Source organism: Epinephelus moara, chromosome 4, assembly GCF_006386435.1.
Source record: "Epinephelus moara isolate mb chromosome 4, YSFRI_EMoa_1.0, whole genome shotgun sequence".
NCBI classification, from domain to species: Eukaryota; Metazoa; Chordata; class Actinopteri; order Perciformes; family Serranidae; genus Epinephelus; species Epinephelus moara.
The window spans coordinates 8,243,140-8,262,127 of NC_065509.1; the positions used below are offsets into that span (position 1 = coordinate 8,243,140).

General features: G+C 38.8%; 1 protein-coding gene across 1 annotated transcript; it reads right to left on the reverse strand.

Moving 5' to 3' along the window:
- Positions 1 to 249: 249 nt before the first annotated feature.
- On the reverse strand, positions 250 to 15,020 carry guf1 (GTP binding elongation factor GUF1). Its single transcript, XM_050043111.1, has 17 exons — positions 14,587 to 15,020; positions 12,331 to 12,442; positions 11,097 to 11,245; positions 10,665 to 10,745; positions 10,486 to 10,563; positions 10,307 to 10,390; positions 10,152 to 10,216; positions 9,852 to 10,055; positions 8,383 to 8,522; positions 7,953 to 8,076; positions 7,240 to 7,372; positions 4,513 to 4,656; positions 3,915 to 4,048; positions 2,429 to 2,530; positions 780 to 899; positions 580 to 616; positions 250 to 487 (listed from the first exon to the last, which is right to left on the reverse strand). Exons 1-17 carry the CDS (start codon positions 14,770 to 14,772, stop codon positions 353 to 355), a joined length of 2,028 nt encoding a protein of 675 aa, XP_049899068.1. The 5' UTR covers positions 14,773 to 15,020; the 3' UTR covers positions 250 to 352.
- Between the last annotated feature and the right edge of the window lie 3,968 nt (positions 15,021 to 18,988).

Below are 18,988 nucleotides of genomic sequence, written 5' to 3' on the forward strand. Positions count from 1 at the left end.
ATGAACTGATATCAAAGGAGTTTCCACACTAAAATAGTGACACACTCAATCAAGAATGATGTATTATACTTTCTGAATATAAAATGAAGCTCAGCATACTTCTGTTCAGTATCTTAAAAAGCCAATTGTGTCATCATATGATTGGATATCACCGTCACAAACAGAAGTGTGAATAAAGCATTTGGAGTTTTGGGGATAAGTGAGAGCAATATTTTGAAAGTCACAGGATCACAGGTACAACAGTTTGCAGCATTAATGACCACTTTATTCAGAGAAAAATAAAGCAGGACCTTTCAATAATAAAGACCTGTTGCATATGATAATTACATTAATATACTAATATTATTGCAGTCTATTTCTCTTTCCTCTTCAGAACACTAATGAAGGCGTCTTTGGGAACTTCCACACTGCCGATACGCCGCATCTTCTTTTTACCCTCTGCCTGTTTCTTCAGTAGCTTCATCTTCCGTGTTATGTCCCCTCCATACTACCGAGACAAAAAACATGTAGAATTCAGAATGTTTGTGGTTCATTTGTAGACTCTGAAACTTTTAAAAGTTAACAAGAACCTTTACTTACACATTTAGCAAGAACATTCTTTCTGTACGCCTTAATTCTGAAAGAAGCAAATATTGTCACGTCACATTTTTAAGCCAAGTTAAATCTATTCAACACATCTCCTACACAAATACAATTCAAAGTGCTTTATATGTACGCTTTGTTCTGCTTCACATACCAGTTTGAAAAAGCATTTAGCTCACTGCTGATGTTGTACTTACGTTTCCCGTGCAATGACCTTAGTTCCAATAGATGCCTGTACAGCGATCTCAAACATCTGCCTCGGTATGGAGTCTTGGAGTCGCTCACACATGGCCTTACCTGTGCTGTACGCACGGTCTCTGGAATGAAAACCCACCAATCAGAACCAAGCAACTGCGAAACACAACTGCTCTGCTCTACAGCATTGTGTCAATGTGTCATCCCCAACAAATGCAGGTGGCTCATCAAATACTGTGTAAGGCTACAGCCAGCAGGGGGCCGCTTTAGCTTAGCATACAGACTGGAAACAGGAAGAAGAGCTAGCCTGGCTCTGTCCAAAGTTCAAAAATAAAAATAGCCATCTTGCTGAACACAGAAAACCACAACTTTTCCTTTTTACATTCCTGTTTGTGTTGGAAATAAATAAACAAAATAAAAGGTTTCAGTTAGGTCCTGATCACACTGAGAGGTGCCGCTACAAACACGTCACCTGCGAAACCATTACTAGCCATGTTTTATCTAGTGGTTTTTAGATGTGCATAAAAGTTAAAATATTCTTAACTTTGCAGTGCAAGGTTTTTGAATCACCGTACTCTACTCCTCACTATCACGCTTGGCTCAGGCAGCCAATCAAATCAAGCAAGAGGAGGGATTTAATTCTGTTCTGATGCCAGGTAGATAAGGTAGGATCAATGGCAAATGCAGACTAAAGGGTGATATATTAACGGTATCTATTTATGATGAAGGTCAACCCATTTTATAAATACTAATCAGCAACCATATGGAGTTGTGTGACTCTCTATAGTGAGTATAATGCCATTTACTATGCTGATCAACAGGCTAGCTAGTTGGCGTTGACACTACAGAAAATGTCATCAACTGCGTCCCAGACTATCTCTGCAGGTGGTTTGAGTGATCAGATCACACTGCATCTCGGTGGTTGTTTACACCTGCATTTAGCGCCGTCCACTCATGATCAGATCACCCAAGCTGCATGTTAACACCATGTATAAACAGGCTCAAACACATGTAAATGGCTTCTCTGCTTCAGCTGCTCTGTAACATAATGATATTCTGCTCTGTGATTGGTGCAGTGCATTGCACTTAAAGACTGAGACAATAAAGCTGTGCCTGGCCTGGCTCCGAGGCTTACAGTATAAATGGTCAGAGTGTGTCCATCATTGGAAAAGCCTAGCACCCTTCAATTACCAAAGTCTGAACTGGCTTTGGTAGTAATTACATTAAATATAGATCTGCTGTGCGTCATCACTTTTCACCTGTGACGTTACTCTATTGTCCCCGTCACAAATGGAATGAAGTCCCTCTCCAGTGTGTAAAGTCATTGTTACAGATGATAGCTGCCAAGAGGCCATTTTTTTAATGTTATCCTGTGTGTTGAATTCATTTCATGCTCCACAGGATCAGAAGAATTACTATAGTAATGAAGGACCCTATAACCTTGAAATTATGTAAACTCATAAAAATCTGCCAGCAATAATAATGAAGCCACGGGAGGCTGCTGTGACAGAGAAAATTATAAGATTCTTTCAAGCAGCGTCAGAGTTGCACCTCCTGTGACAAGACAGGGACTGCTTACCCAAAATATTTTGGGGAAAATTGAACAACTTAAGAGCATCTGAAATGAGTTTGTATGTGAAACATGCAGTACCTGTGTACAATAGTGGTGAGTTCTTCCACAGGTTGCCCATTCAGCAGAAAATTCATCTTTATCAAATCAGCAGCCTCGTAGCCTGCGTTCTCATAGTCAAAGCTGCAGGAGATAAAATCACAGAATGCTTTTAGAGTCAGACAACATTGATACAGTATTTCAGCAAAGACCTTTATCCAACCTTGTTAGATGTAAGACTCAAAGACAGACGCACAGGAGAGGGAAATAACTGAAGGCAAAAGAGTTCTTGGTTTGTGAGTGTTTTTATTTACTGGGTTCATTGACATTTTTTTCCCCCAAGAATGTAATTTATCCTTTGATCTGAATTCATCTGACACCTACAGTTTCAAATTGACTATAAAGCTATGAAAATATCATCTCTGGGAATTGCATACACTAGCATTTCAAGACTGCAAATAGATACCTTTCCACCACCTAAGTAAACAAAAGCTCCACAATGCATATCAAAGCTACAGTTGGTAACTTTTATGAAAATAACTTTTTGTCATATTTGCTGAAACTCTCACTATATCCACACAGTATTACATGAAACACATAAACTCTAAAGACACATAAATCATGTTCCTCTGCCTCCTTGTAGTAGTCCTAATGGTCTTTGCAAGAATCCTACGCCCCTGAACAAAACAACCAATCAAAGCCAAGGAGTCTCTGACGCAGCTGTCAATCATGTCAATCGTTCAAACTATTAAACTAGTGTACTGTAAGTTCAGCTGTAGCTGATTGGTTGTTTTTGTTCAGGCACACTGTATTCTTGCAAATGCCATTAGATGTACTACAACAAGAGGAGGGACATGATTATTTTCGGAGATTGTCCATCTCATGTACTACTATGTGAATAAAGCAAATATGCTGAAGAGTTGTTGTTTTCAAAGGAGCAGTGTGTAAGATTTAAGGGGATTTAGTGGCATCAAACAGTGAGGAATGCAAATAGCAACCACCTAAAAGTTTTCCCAGTGATAATTCCTCCTGTGTTCATTGTTCAGGAGGTTTTTACCAGGAGAGAAATTATCAGCAGTGGTCTCTTCCTCTCCAAAACAAACAGACCAGGTGATTTATGCCTGTAAAAATACTGACTAAAGCAGTTTCACATGTTTTCGATGCTGCTTGTTGATGACGGGCTGCTGACTACGGTGGCCAAAGCAGAACCGCAAAAACGCAATCAGTCCTCGCTAAAACCAGTGTTTGGTTTGTCCAATCTGGGCTACTGTAGAAACATGGCGGTGCAACAAGGCAGACTCCATGGAAGAGGACCCGCTCCATGTGTAGATATAAACAGCTCATTCTAAAATAACGAAAATACAACGATTCTTACTTTCAGGTGATTTTACAATAAAGAAAGCATACATTACATTAAAGTCTATTTCTGCCAACGTATCCCCCTAAATCCTGCACCCTGGACCTTTAAGTGTTTTTCACTGACGGTGTACTAAATGTGTTTATATGTGTAGTACTTGCTGTGTTTTACCTGGCATATCCAGAGGACATTGATTTGAGAAGGTCATAGAAATCTACAACGATCTCATTTAAAGGGAAGAGATACTTCATCATCACACGCTGGTCATCTATGTACACCATGTTCTTCTGGACCCCTCTGCGATTCTTAAAGAACAAAACAACATGAGATCATTTTTTGCATCATTTTACAATCTCAAAAATCCAAAGACTGATGTGGACACACATATTACAATGTGGAAAATCCCTTAACATGTAGTGTCATCAGTAATATAAACACATTTTCTAACATTTCTTGGGTCCCTTTATTCAAGTATTGTTTTGTCTTTGGCTCCTGACCAATTTGGAAAGAGTAAAAACTGAGGATGCACTCTAATATCTCCTGCCAAACTGCATTTTCCAAGAGGTTTGAGAATCAGAAGGCTGACTCCCCATGTGAGTATTCAAAAAGAAAAAGGTCTACACTTGAAATAAGATGTTTAAAAGACAGATTTATGTGTTAGAGGTAAATAAAATGAACCCTATTTAGATCATAAAGAACACATTCAGGTTAAATAGCACAGACCACTGTCTTTCAATCATTTCATTTGCACTTCAGAATTTCCTCTTACCAGGCAGAGTGTCATGATCTTGCCGGTGTAAGTATCTGGAGCGAGGATGGTCCCCAGCACCATTGGCTCCAAATACTCTGACACAACTGATCTGTCTGGGAACTCAGCGGGGTTCACAATGGTTATTTCCTCACTGCCGTGTTCCTGCAAGGACAGCCAACGAGATTTCAACCTCCAAATAAAACTGATTAAGGTCTTTCCAGAAGCTTTCATGGTCCTAAAGTAAACATCCATCTACAATAAAAATCACTCACACCTACGGGCTTGAAATAAGGCTGTAAAAAGTTACCTTTAGACCTTATACTTATTATAATAGTTCCATAAGTGTAAACTGTCTTAAGTTATCATTTACAGTCTTTGCATACTCCAAGTTGCTGCCAATGGGATGAGAAAGTGTTGTTTCCAAGGAAACTTAACTTACATACATCATGATTTCAAACCAGCTGTGATTTTGCCTTTGCAGCTGAAGATGTTATTTATCCTCTCAAACATTTCCCCTTACAGTGCGTATCTCCCATAAGTAACTTTACTGCAATGTGCTATCAATACCAGCAGGGCCTCTATTTATTATTAACTTCCAAGAAAGTTAAAACTTTGAGAGTATTCAAAAAATGTGAAAAGGGAGCACATCCCAAATTTCAAAGTAAAGGAGGAAACATTTCACCTGTTAAATTGGCTCACATCACAACAGTTATATGCATACACATTTTGGCACAGAGCCGTCATGAGAGCGCTTTAGGTAGACAGATTCAGTTCAGTAATACAGTATGTACAAAGGCAGGGTTAATACACAGCTGGGAGTTAGACCCAATAATTTAGGGACCAATCACATTTATTTTTCTGTGGTTCTAGATACCATTACATACAACATGAAGCTTCACAGAGCACTGTTTGTGGCTATTACTGATTCACTATTCAAACTGTACACTAGATGGCAATAAAGTGACATTTAAATAGACTCCATTCATTTTCCAGTATAGGATGATCTTAAAGGATGATCCTGCATCATTTAGTGGTCACATTCTGAGTTAGCGGGTTTCCAAAACTGACAGTCGTGACTTCGTGAGCATTTTAATCAGAAGTCATCATTAGGTCCATTTGGTGTCATGGTGTTGAGAGTGTACAGAATATCCAAAACATTTCTCTCTGGGCCACTTTCATATCCTCCTCTAATAGGCATTATGACTTTCTCAATCCCACAGCACTATAATGAAGAGGGTGAACCGTGATTTGCTTCAGAATAATGTTTTGGAATTACATCATCTATATTTCCTGTACGGACTGTAGTTCTGTGCTCTGATATTTGTTGCGGAAGGTGTCAATTGGTTTGTCCAACTTATGCTACACCACAAGGACACAGTAACAGATAAATCAAATTAGGTCGACATGCAGCTGATAAATTCCTAAATGGGAATATTCCTCCCAGCGTGGGGATGATTAAATGATTTGTATTTGTCATATTGTTGCAGCAGGCACAGTTACCACATCTATACATGCCAGCTGTTGTCAGCCATGTGGTCTTGTTTTGAGTCATGACAGTGTTTTTAATTCTGGGTGCTCTCCTGAACAATCAAAGAGGTGGGGATTTATAGACGTCGTTAAAAGCTTGTTCCGCTCGAGGCACATGCCAGTGTCTCTTGAATGTCTCTTTTATTTGTGAAGCACAGTGACTATATTCTGGAGAAAAACAGGCCTGGCTTGGATTTTCTACTGAATATACTAATAGTGATTCACAAATAAAAGAGACTGATTAAAATTGAATTGAGCTGAAAATGAATGGAGTTTATTCAGATGTCTCTTTATTGCCATCTAGTGTATGGCTGTAATAGTGAATCAATGCTGGCCTCAGACGGTGTTCTGTAAAGCTCCATATTGTGGGTCTAAATCAGATGTAACTGTACTTGTGATTGGTCCCTGTATCTTGAACCATGGGAAAGGAAACGTGACTGGTCCCTAAATAATTGTGTACTAACTGCCCTTGTATAGGGCTGGACAATATGGCTTAAAAATAATATCACGATATTTTTGGGCTATAAGGTGAAACACAAAACATATCTTGACAATTTTGAATTCTCCTCTCAACTACTGTAGACCACTAAAACACAACATTGTTAAATAAACTAAATTTATATTAAAGTTATATAAAGTAGTTGCTGTTATAATTAGTTAAACAAAATACTGTTATGACTAAATAAGTTCAAGCGGAATCATTGTTGTTTTTATTTGAAGCAGCCAGGTTGCCTTGGCAGGAAGTGCCTTTAAACGTGACCATTTATTCACTATAAGGTGGAAACACACTAACAGCCCTCAAGTCCATACACTAAAAGTAATTGCAAGTCGTACTGGTGCTTCATGGTAGCAAAAAATTGTCGCAGTCTAGAACCCTATTAATACAAAATCACACGTTTTGTCTGCACACACTATGTTAAACTACCGTGGCACAGTTAAACTTAATGATTTATTCACTTAAGCTGGAGATGAACAGCTTTCCAGACCATATATTATTAATATTTGCAAGTCACACTGGTGCTCCATGGTCACAAAATGCGACTGAACAGTAGTTGTCTGAAGCCCTGCAGATGAGAAACACGCTTCGCCTGCTCACACATTATTACTCAGCAGACAGTTGTCTGTCTGGATGGAGGAGTGTGTGTGTGTGAGACCAATCTTGTGGAGCCCACCTCTACTGTAAGAGCAGAAAATATACAAGCAGGAAGTGGCTCTTACCTTGATGAGTTTGGGTGAGGTGAGGATAGCCTTGTAGGGAACAGTGGGTGCTGTTACTATAACGGAGGCATTGTATTCCTGCTCCAGCCTCTGATTGAACACCTCCATGTGGAGAAGACCCAGGAAACCAAGTCTGCAGGGGCACAGAAAGGTGCACAGGTTCATTCAAGTTATAGAATTGATATCCATGCTTTTAATTTCAAAGAGCTTATTTGAAAAGAGTTCAACAGTGAGCAAGGCTTACTGCTATTCCAGCGCAGCTTCATACCTCGGAATGATTTAAATCAAAACCACTAATGCCATTACATTCAAATTCTTCGTCTGGACTGATATGACCTGCAACATTAAATAAACTCACTTGGCTGACTAGTTTGGCAATGTACAGTATGTCCCAAATTAAGTTGTGTATTCCCTTATTTATTGTACTATATGATGTCCAAATGTGTGTAGGGACTCATGAAATAAGATAAATCTTGCTACTTCCTTTGATTATAGTCTTTTTAAGAGAAAGCGGTTAACTTTTCTGCAACAGCAAATTACTTGAAAAATGTCCAAACTTTTTCGACTCCTGACGGGGTCAAAACTTTCATGGTCGCACTGCTCGGCGTCCACAATTTTGTTTTCATTCGCTGGCACATTATATGTAGTGACCCACTCCTCTGTTGTGTTATGAAAAGCCATTCTTCATTCTCATTCAGAAGAGTCGTCCTCACCTCCAGCCTGCTCCCAGGGCCAAACTGCTGTCTCTCTGCACTGTGACACTTGAGTCATTTAGGGTCAGCCTCTCAATGGCGCTTCGAAGGCCTGGGTATTCTGACTGGTCCATCGGATACATGCCTGAGGGACAGAAAACAAGAGACAGAGTGCACATCATCAGCAAAAAGGACTCTTTTCATTTATTGTGGAAAGTGCTGAGTGCACTTACTGTACCAGCTGAAGGGACACAACATGCACTGAAGGGGTTTTATGTTTGACTACATGCCCAATGATACAGGGATATTTCAAAGACAGCCTCATGTACTGATCAATTATGTCAATACATTAGTTTTTTTCAATGGTGTCCTAAGTTCCAGTTGTTATTACAAATTTTCAGAGATATTTATTTGACAGCAAGAAGCAGCTGTAGAGGAGAAAACCTCTTACCAGCAAAGACCATGGCTTTGGCAGGTTTAAAGCCTGGCAGAGCTTCCACCGGCTGCTCCTGGAGGTAGAGTGTGTCGCCAATCTGGGCCTCCTTCACATCCTTCATCCCTGCTATTATGTAGCCCACTTGGCCTGCAAACCTACACAGCAGTCGAGGAGAGTTACACTAATGCAATGTAAACAAGCATCTCAGTGGACAGTTGGATGAATGCTCAACAAATTCCAGTGTTTACTAACAGTGTGTGGACCAGTGCTTATTACTAATTAAACTGTACACATACAGCACAGCGGGCTGGCTTACTATTCAAAGACAGCTGCAGTGGGAAAAAAAAAAATCAGATTTCAAACACTGGGCCTCTTGCAGGAAGAGACATACGAACAAATGTCCTCTTTTTTTTGTTTGTATCCATCATTTGTTCGTATTTTGTTAGTACACATTGATTCTGGGATTTAATGTTTTCTTATTTCAGAACATTTTATGAGATGTAAAGAGCACTCTTACCCAGTTAAGAGAAAAACAGCTCGCTTTTACATTCCAAAAACTTTTGGTCAACGCAAGGAAAAATTAGTTTTAAATTTGAGGAACATAAAAAATTCATGACTATCATATGACATAATAATAATGATCATAATCACATTTAGATTACTATTTTGTATGTGTTTGTATGTATCTTAAGTAACATTTTCAATGCAAGACTCTTACTACTAAACAGAGTATTTTACAGTGTGGTATTAGTACTTTTACTTAAGTAAAGAATCTGAATACTTCCTCCAACAGTGCTGCTGATGTGGCATTTACAGCATCACAAATGTTTGGCCATCCCTGGGTTTTTGAATTTACTGTAACACCAGCACTTAAAAAAATCACGCCTCTTAAGTTTATTTAACAGTACGTTGATTTCACTTCTTTCACATTCTTTTTTCTTGATATAGCCTTTTTTGGTAGCATCTGGTGCCAGAGTATTTGAACACGGCACAACACCTGCCTTAGTATTATGTTTAGGGGGTGTTACCTATGCTAATAGGTTGCTTATGATCAAGTGCGATTCATCGTTTGGCACACATGTCTAAGAGCAGATTTGGATGGTTCTGAACTTTGAGGTCCATTGCAGTGCATGACAAATTTTGAATAATACAGAATCTTAATAAACCTATGCTAAATTTCACTATGAATCTAGCACAGCAAAAACGGCATCCTTTTTTTAATCATTAATATACTTTAAAATCATCACAGCATAGCAGAACAACACTTTCTTTCATACCGTGTCTTCTGCTCTCAACAACCTTCAACAGATATATGAGACAGTTCCTTTTATCTACATAGACGCTACATAGATGATCCAATCAGAGGACCAGAGAATCAACTGGTGCATAAAACACCATGTTTCAGCTCTGACCCCAGTATCAGCAGTACTGGATGAGAAAACAAGTGAGAGAAATGACACGAGAGGAGAAAGAACGGCACGTACAGTTTCTGTGTTGGGTGCTCATCTGGCCGGAGAAGCCCCAGCTCATTGACGTCGTAGGTTTTGCCGAGATGTGCCGACACGATCTTGTCCCCTTTCCGGACCCGACCTCCAAACACAGCGATGTTGGCCACCACTCCTCTGTAGTGGTCGAAATTGGAGTCAAACACTAGGGCTCTAAAGGGGTCATTAGTACTCGCAGCTGGCCTGAGAATACAAGTACAAAAAAAAAAAAACAACCCTTCACTTTTATGCATCAAACATGATTTAATGTGAGAAATGAAACCAAATGAACCTCCTTACGGTGGGATTCTGTTCACAACTGCTTGGAGAACCTTTTCTACATTTGTTCCAATTTTAGCTGAAATCTGAAAAAAATGAAATCACAAATTAAGAGAAAGTTTATCAGATAAGCGACACTGAAAACTAAAAGGCAGCTGACATAAGCTCCAACTCACCCTAATGCATTCTTCACGTGGAATATCGAACACCTTTTCAATCTGTGACTCCACTCTCTCTGGGTCCGCATTTTTTAAATCAATCTGAGGGAGAAATGTCAAATTAGAAAGGCATGCTGAATGGCAGTCAGGTAGAAAAATAATGTGATTAAACTTAAAACACGTCGGTCTCAGTGTACCTTGTTGATGACAGGGATGATTGCCAGCTGAGCTTCAAAAGCCAGGTAGAAGTTGGCCACCGTCTGCGCTTGAATCCCCTTTACACGAAATGCGAAATATTAACAACTGCATCACACTCACCACGTACTTCCACAACAACTCACTGTGAAAACTGGGGGCAACGAATCTGTTTTTGTACCTGATTGGCATCAACGATCAACAGGACACCTTGGCATGCAGAAATCGATCGAGACACTTCATAACTGAAGTCGACATGACCCTGCAGAGAGGGAAAGATTTAAAAAACTGTTAGACAGGACACTGATAGTAGAATTGTAGACCTATTTTCACACTGAACGGATGGGTTTTTTGGCTTTAGTGCGAGAGTGGAATTAGTATTTTGTATGATAGACATGAAACATTGTCTACTGTCATAGCTTCATAGGAGTCTGGACAGACATGTAAAGTGTAACTTGACTGACTGGCAGAGCCATACAACTGCACAGCAATAATTCTCGTTGACTGTGATTTCAGTTATGATGGGGAAACACATAAAATCTGCCACAGTGATGAGAAGACAAAGCAACCATGAGCGTCTTCCTGACTTGATCACACCCAGCAGAGCACTTACCGGGGTGTCGATGAGGTTCAGGAGGTACTGCTGTCCCTGGTGGCTGTAAAACAGTGAAGCTGTCTGGGCCTTCACCGTTATCCCTCTCTCTCGCTCCACCTGAAGCTTGTCCAGCACCTGCTTGTTCTTCTCTGTCTTTGCTATGGCACCTGTTTGTCAGCGACACCCATTAGTAACACAGTGGGTTCATTGTAATAATTTCATTAACAGCTGATATATGAGTAACTCAGTGTGCTCTGTCTGAACCTAAATGGTGACCCAATCATTGACACTGTGAGTGTGAGTGAGTGAGAGAGGAGAGAGATGCAAGCTCTTATAATCATGTCATTAACAACCATATAAATAGCCACACAGATCACAGTGCCACTAATTAATGCAGGGAGCCTACAATCCAATTACTGATCCTGATACATTAGATTTTCACATTACCATACCGTACCATCAGTATGTGCTCAGACCTAAACCCAAATGTATTCTCTTGCTTACACCTGTTTGAGATTATCATAAATCTTCATGAAAAATGTTGATTACACCTACCATACACTTTTAAAAGACTAAAAATCTGCACCCTCTCACATCTAAAGACAATGTAGATTATTAGTCACACACTGTAAGATTTTGCAAAGACTAGGGATATTGCAGGGTCACTATTTGCAAGACTACAACTAGATTCTTTTCAGATTATTTCCCATCCTGCTCCTGGTGGAAAATGTTACGGCAGACTCCCTTAAACATATATGAAACATTAACAATTCCTCACGTGTCTATAAAAACTCATAACTCCATAAAGATAAACTGTATTTGTGTTCAAACTTTACATTTTGGATTTTGTCGCCTCAGATTGCAACCAGCCTCTGTTGGTTCACCGTGCTATATTAGTGAGAGGGGACTGAGCTGCGAACTGTGTCTAAAATTAAGATTTCTCACTAAGATAAGTACTGGTTGGTGGATCAGATACATGCTGAATTAAACACTCTTGTTTACTCCACCAATTTCTCCTCCTTGTCCACAGTGCCAGTGAACTGAGTTTTGTTATCATCCCTACGCCTCCCTGGGCTCCCCTCCATGTTTACTGTCTACCTGGTTTCCTGTTTGGTGCTGCAACGTCATTGAACTTCAGTATTGGGGTATAACTTTGATGACTGAAATCTGTCTGCGATGGTGAAATCACTTGAACAGTCATTTGGTGTAAGACCAGCATAAGGGGGAAAAAAAAGCTGATATGGAAACATACCTGTCATCTCCAACAGCCTGTCCGCCAGAGTGCTTTTCCCATGGTCAATATGGGCAATGATGCAAAAATTTCTGATTCTCTCCACAGGGAACTTTGACAGGTCAATAGTGTCCTTAAAAGCAAAAGGAGAGAAGCCTGCAAATTACTATGACAGTCACTCAACAACTGCTGATTGTTACAGTAACCCAGCTTTAAGAAATAGCAGTATTTGGATGGATCAGTAATTATGTTCATATCTGTGCATAACATTTATGAATTTGGGTTTCTCAGCACTTCTTAAATGTTAAGTTTAGGTGTACTAGAGCAAAGGTAACACTTTGCACATCTATTAAAAAAGGACAGGTGCGTTGGAGAGAGAAGACCAAAAAGTTGCAAAAGGACTCCCGCACACTGTCTAACTTGCAATAAATAATTTATTTACGATGTTTCGGTACGAGACCTTCATCAGGCAAAAAACCCGGTTTAGGTGTACTCTCAGCAGCAGTAGTGGAGGAAGTATTCACATTCTTAACTTAGGTACAAGTGCTGGTACCACACTGTAAATGTGCTCTGTTACTACTAAAAGTCCTGCATTAAAAATGTTACTTAAGTAAAAGTATTTAAGTACAATCAGGAAAATGGATTTCAGTTTTAAAAGTAAAAGTACTCAATGCAGAAAAAATGTAATCAGTTTATTCAATTCACAATAATTAGGAAAAGTAGCAAGTCCAACCATGAAATGTTTTTGAATGAAAAATGACTTAAAGGCTTATCAAAATAGTTGCCAATTAATTTTCTAATCAATAATTGATCATTTCAGCTGCACTTGCATATTTTCCTACAATTTGTATGCAAAAATCTAAATTTGTAAAGTAACTAGAAATTAAAATAATTAGTTATAAGTTATTAAATAATTTCAGTGGAGTAAAAAGTAAAATATTTCCCTGTATGATGGAGTAGGAAAGGGCATAAGGTTAAAATACTCAAGTAACGTAAAAGTACCTCATATTTGAGTAATTGTAAATGTACTTTGTTCTTCTTCTGCCAAAGCTCAGCAGTGTGAGTATTCAGGTCCTTTACTAAACTAAAAGTAGCGATAAATACCACACTGTGAGAATACTCCACTAACAGTCCTGCATTCAAAACGTTACTTGTCATGTTATCAGCAAAATTTACTATAAAGGTCAAAAGTAAAAGTATTCATTCGGCAGAAAAATGGTAAGTAGTTTTCTTTAGCTTAAGAGTTAGAATGTTCTTAATCCACAAACACTTTATGCTTCCGTTTTTTCGCATTTAAAATCACTGAATTTGAAGATACATGGTTTACACTGGACAAGAAGGGTACGACAAATTGTAACTTAGGCTGTCAGACAAATGTAGTGGAATAAAATGCACAATATTTGCCTGTGAGATGTAGCTGTGTGGGAATATAAAGCTGCATAATTTACATTTATTTATATAACCTTACCTTCTGTTTGCATTTTATCTTTTCCAGTATTCCTTATTTCACACCATTCATACTTTTAATCACCTTTTACAAAAAAAGTTAGTTGAACTGTAAGTCACATCTCACTTATGCACAATCTGTATTTGCATTAGGGGTAGGAATCACCAGTAGCCCCACCACCCCAATCTTGAGTCACAATACAATATTATTGCAGTTTTAAATGTGTCGCAATATGCTGAGTATTGTGATAACATATATTGTGATTTGTTACCCTTTTTTCAACTGCTAATTATGTCCTCAAAGGAAAACTTTGTCAAGATCTGTTTTATCTAATAAGATACATTTTTCAGTCTTTTCATCTCACTTCAGTCATTTTTATTACAGCAAACTGTAGCTAGTGGACTGAAAAAAAAAAGATTGTATTATTCTAGTAGACAACTGAAAGTGTAATTTGTATTTGTAATTTATACAATAAAAATACACTGAAACTTGGCCATACATATAATCGCCATATATTATATATACACATATATTTTCCCCCCTCACCCCTAATTTGCATTGATATCTGTTCATTTATTTATCTTCACTTTGAATTCTATATCATCCACAGTATAGTATTCATTGTTCTTGCACTGTTCTTACACTTTTATCTAATCACTTTACATTGCAAATACCCGCACTGTCAACTATCTATCTATCTATCTATCTATCTATCTATCTATCTATCTATCTATCCCAATAATGTATCAGAGAAGAACAAACGACACAGACCTAATGTTTCCCAGTATTGCAGTTAAACCTGAACAGACTGTCCTACATCTTGTCGTTACCTTGTCTGTTTGTGTGCTGACCATCCTGAAGCAGCTGGAGAACACGGGCAGCCTTTTCATCCAGCGGTGTCTCAACAGTGTGTAGGTCATGTTGTAACTTTGTATTTTCCTTCTGTACACTTTGTACTGTAAAACCCGTCTTATTAGTGGTGTCTCACACCACCGTTTCACCAGAGACAGCGACATGTTTCCCTTAAGCTACCCAGTAATTTACCTTACAGCATGAAGGATAAATGACTGTTAGCTGGCGTTAGCTAGCTAGCTAGCTGTGGAATACTGCTGCATTCACATTAATAACATGTAGCCTGTTGCCACATGAAGTCAGTGGACTGTCACGCGATAAAAAATACACATAACGTTATCTCTAAAGTAAACAGTCCTGTAATAACCCCGGTGCATGGATGCTAAGGGTGCTGACATTTTGGGTGACAGTTCACCGGCAAAGGCTTCTGGGTAATGTCGTTGATTTTTCGAACCAGAGATGATAAAAGCATCAGGATGACTCCCTACTGCAGCTTAGATTTTTCCTCCATGCCGGTCTGAGCAAGCGAGTAATTTATCAATGCTCTCCCTCATTATGGCTTCTTCATAAACTGTGACACTGTCGCTCTGTAATGTATCAAAATGTTACTGTAATGCTAACGAGCTTTGCTAAGCTAACTGAACTGCTGTCAGTCATCTCTCTAGTGATTTATTTAAATGCTAATATGGCTAGACATTGCAACAGCCTGTGTGTACTCATAATATAGTTGTCTTTTTATTCGGTTAGGAGTCATTGACCTGAGGGACTACATTTGGAATAATATAATAATATAGGAGAAGCAAACGTTTGAAACAACACTTCAAAGCATCGTAGATTGAGTATCTTGAGATGCTATTATCTTTGGAAGTGCCTGGACAGTCGGAAGTCCCGCCTACTCAACCTGTCAGATGGAGGATAAAAATGGATATCAGTTGCTATGACAACGAAGCTACCTCTTGCACAAGAATAGATTACTGCTTCTCTTCTTTGTGCAACCAGAGATAATAAGCCTCTATCAGCCCCACTTTCTGCCTGTCATGTAATCATCGTTTTTTTTTCATTCGAGATTTTTACACTGAGGATTGCATTTGAGTCACAGACTGAAGCATCTGTTTAAAGATAATACGCCATTCCTAAGTAACCTCACGGGTGATTCAACAACACCACCAACATGCAAGCCTCCTGTTTTGAAGACATTCAGATTCCTCTATAGCAACTCTTATATAGCTTATTCTGAACAAAAAATAAGACTGTTGATTCCTTTCCCACTCTTTTTCCTAAACCAAACAAAGATGGCAGCCAGAAAAGACTGCTTGTTTATGATGCAAGACAATGTGAATGTGTTATGGGAAAATATCAAATAATGTGTTGAGAGGGAATAATTATATGCACATCATGTAGGTGCGAGGTGATGAAAAAACAGCATAGGCTACATGAGGACAATTGACAAACAATTGACGATAAATTTTGATTGTCGGTTGTCTTACCATCTTGAATTGTTTTACCATCGAAAGTGCTTTAGGTGTTTGTTTTTTTTAAATTATTATACTATAGATGATGTTAGCATTCCACATTGTGCGGACGTTAAAATTATGACTTGTTGCAAACATTGGGTTTTGATCTTGTTCTCTCATCTGAATGTTGCTATTCTATGCCAAGATGATGTGACCATGAAACATTTGAAAGACTTGATTTTAGTTATTTAACTTAAAACAACTTAAAATCCACAAAATATCAAATTTATCTGTCATCAGTGTCCTAGCCTACGTCTAATTAAAGTTGGCATTAAATGTTGTCCTGACATTGAATTTTCCCAGCCGGCACATGACAGACCTTCAATGTTGACATGGTTGAAATTATGTCAGTTGTTGTTTCAGCGATAAAGCTGGTGGGATACACACTTGCATGTGTGGCCAGACCATCTTACCACAACAAACCACAGAGAAGCTCGGATTACAAGACACACAGAGGTAGCATGAATTTCATCCTCTGCTCAGGACACCATTATTTTACCATTATTTCACTTTGCAAATAATGGTTTGTTGCCATCTTCATGCTCTGAATGTTGCACACAGAACCTTGAAAGACATTTCATGCCTTTGTTTGTAGCTTCACATGCTTTGCACAGTGCACAGTTGCCAAAAAAGGCTGTTCTAAATCAAGTTTCCTGACAGAGACTTCGGTCCAAATCATGTTTATTGATTCCACATCTGTCCCTCTTGGACAAGGTATAGCTGTGACAGGGTAATTCTATAGGAGTGCACTGCTCCTGGTACTGCAATCAAATAAATCTAATTTAGATGTCCGATCTTTTGTCACTGTCCAATTTGAAACAGTAGCTTGAAACTACCACGGATTCTCTTGCACACTTAAATTCAACAGTTGAACTCAACTGCCTTGAAATCTGCTCAGACATGCAGTCTATGACTCATTTTTAAATGCTCCAATCTGACACTTTGAATAAATTGTAAACGATCTCCAATTATGAAGATTTCCAGACATGCATGTAAGCAGTCCTGCGAGACACCTCACATCCATCAGTATTGATTTCTGTCAGGCTGCAGCCTTTGAGTGGATGAACAGGGTCGGCTGTGGATTGAGGCGATGGAGCTCAGAGAAAAGGAGACCTCACACTGGGGTCTGTGCAGCGCAGCGCTTGAGTGGTGGAAAGATCAGGCCAGAAAATGAAACTTCAGCGAGCTTTGCATTACAGCTCAGTGCCACAGGGCTTTCTGTGGGTTTTACGGACACACTCGTAATGATAGTCCCTGGCAGCGTTAAAGCATTGCTTGACAGCATCCTCTCCTGCTGAAGAGGGGCTGAGCTGCCTCACTCACAGTCCCATGATCTGACTGGGCTGTTGCGAATTCATGGGGTTATTTGTATTTTAAAGCTGGAACTTTTTGAACACTGTAAGTTTCATTACAGTCGTGTTTTCTTAAATATTTTTTCACAACTAATTTATTGTTACCAACATATGAGTCAGCTGATAAGTAACGCCAAAAAAAGTTTGTTTAGCCAAACTGATATGTTTAAGGGTCTCATTTTCAGTTTCATACTTTTATATTGGGTTTCTACTAAAACATGTATACATGCTTTAATGTTCAAAGTAGAATTACCGCCCTAATTGTATGTCAAGTTGCAGTTACAGTTTACATCCATGTCTTTTAAAAACCTGGATGCTTCACACACATCAATTCAGTATCTGAAAAAATGTCTCCTCTCCTGTTCCTGAGTTATTACATCAAATAATGGCCCGAAAAGTGTTTTTGCAAGGACATTATGATGTCACAGTGAGGTTGATCTTTGAACTTTGGATATGATATGTCATTACTTCATCATTTTATCCTATTAGACATATGTGTGAAATCTTGTCATAATTAGTGTTGGAATTCGGCCAAAAACATGTTTTGTGAGGTCACAGTGACTTGAGTCCAAGTGGACGTTTGTCCTACATTTGAGGACACTCCTTCAAAGCCTTCTTGAGTTATTGCTTTCACAAAATTGAGATGAATGCAAGGTCACAGTGACCTTGACATTTGACTTTAAAAATTCAATTAGTTCATTGTTAAATCCAAGTGGATGTTTGTGTCAAATTTGAAAAAATCCCTCAAATTGCTCTTGAGATATCACATTAATAAGAATGAGGCAGATGAGGTCACAGTGACTTTGACCTTTGGTCATCAAAACCTGATCAGTTCATAGCTGAGTCCAATTAAACATTTGTCTCTAATTAGATAAAAATTCCTTCAAGGTGTTCTTAAGATATCACATTTGGGAGAATGACAGACAAGTCCACAGTGACCTTGACCTTTGACTTACAACCACCAAAATCTAATCAGTTCAGCCTTGAATCCGAGTGGACATTTGTGCAAAATGTGAAGAAACTCCCTCAAGGCGTTCTTGAGATATCATGTACAGATAACCCAAAAACATAATGCCTCCTCCTCTTTAAGCCCCTCTCCCCTCTGCTCTGATTGGTCAGTGTTTCTGGGTCTTCCACCTATGTGCTGTTAGCATGTCTGCATTGTCATTGCAGCTGGGGAATGACTGTAACGGCAATGTAGCAGCAGTTTCTAACTTTACACAGTATAGTTGTGACATCACAACTTTACGGAAGGCCTGACAGCTAATTCAAAGGCAACGATTTCTTTACATGGTCTGTGAGCATTTCTCTGTGGATTCGGTGTTTCAATACTATCACAGTGTTAATATAACACGTATACCTGCTTTATAATTCAAAAAGACAAACCTGAGTTTTTAAAACATGGGACAATAACTGCCAATATATCATTAGTGTATTTCAAATACTCTCAAATATCAGCTTCAAAAATCACAAGTCAGGCTCTAAGTCAAAAGCATGGCACAAACTAGATATAA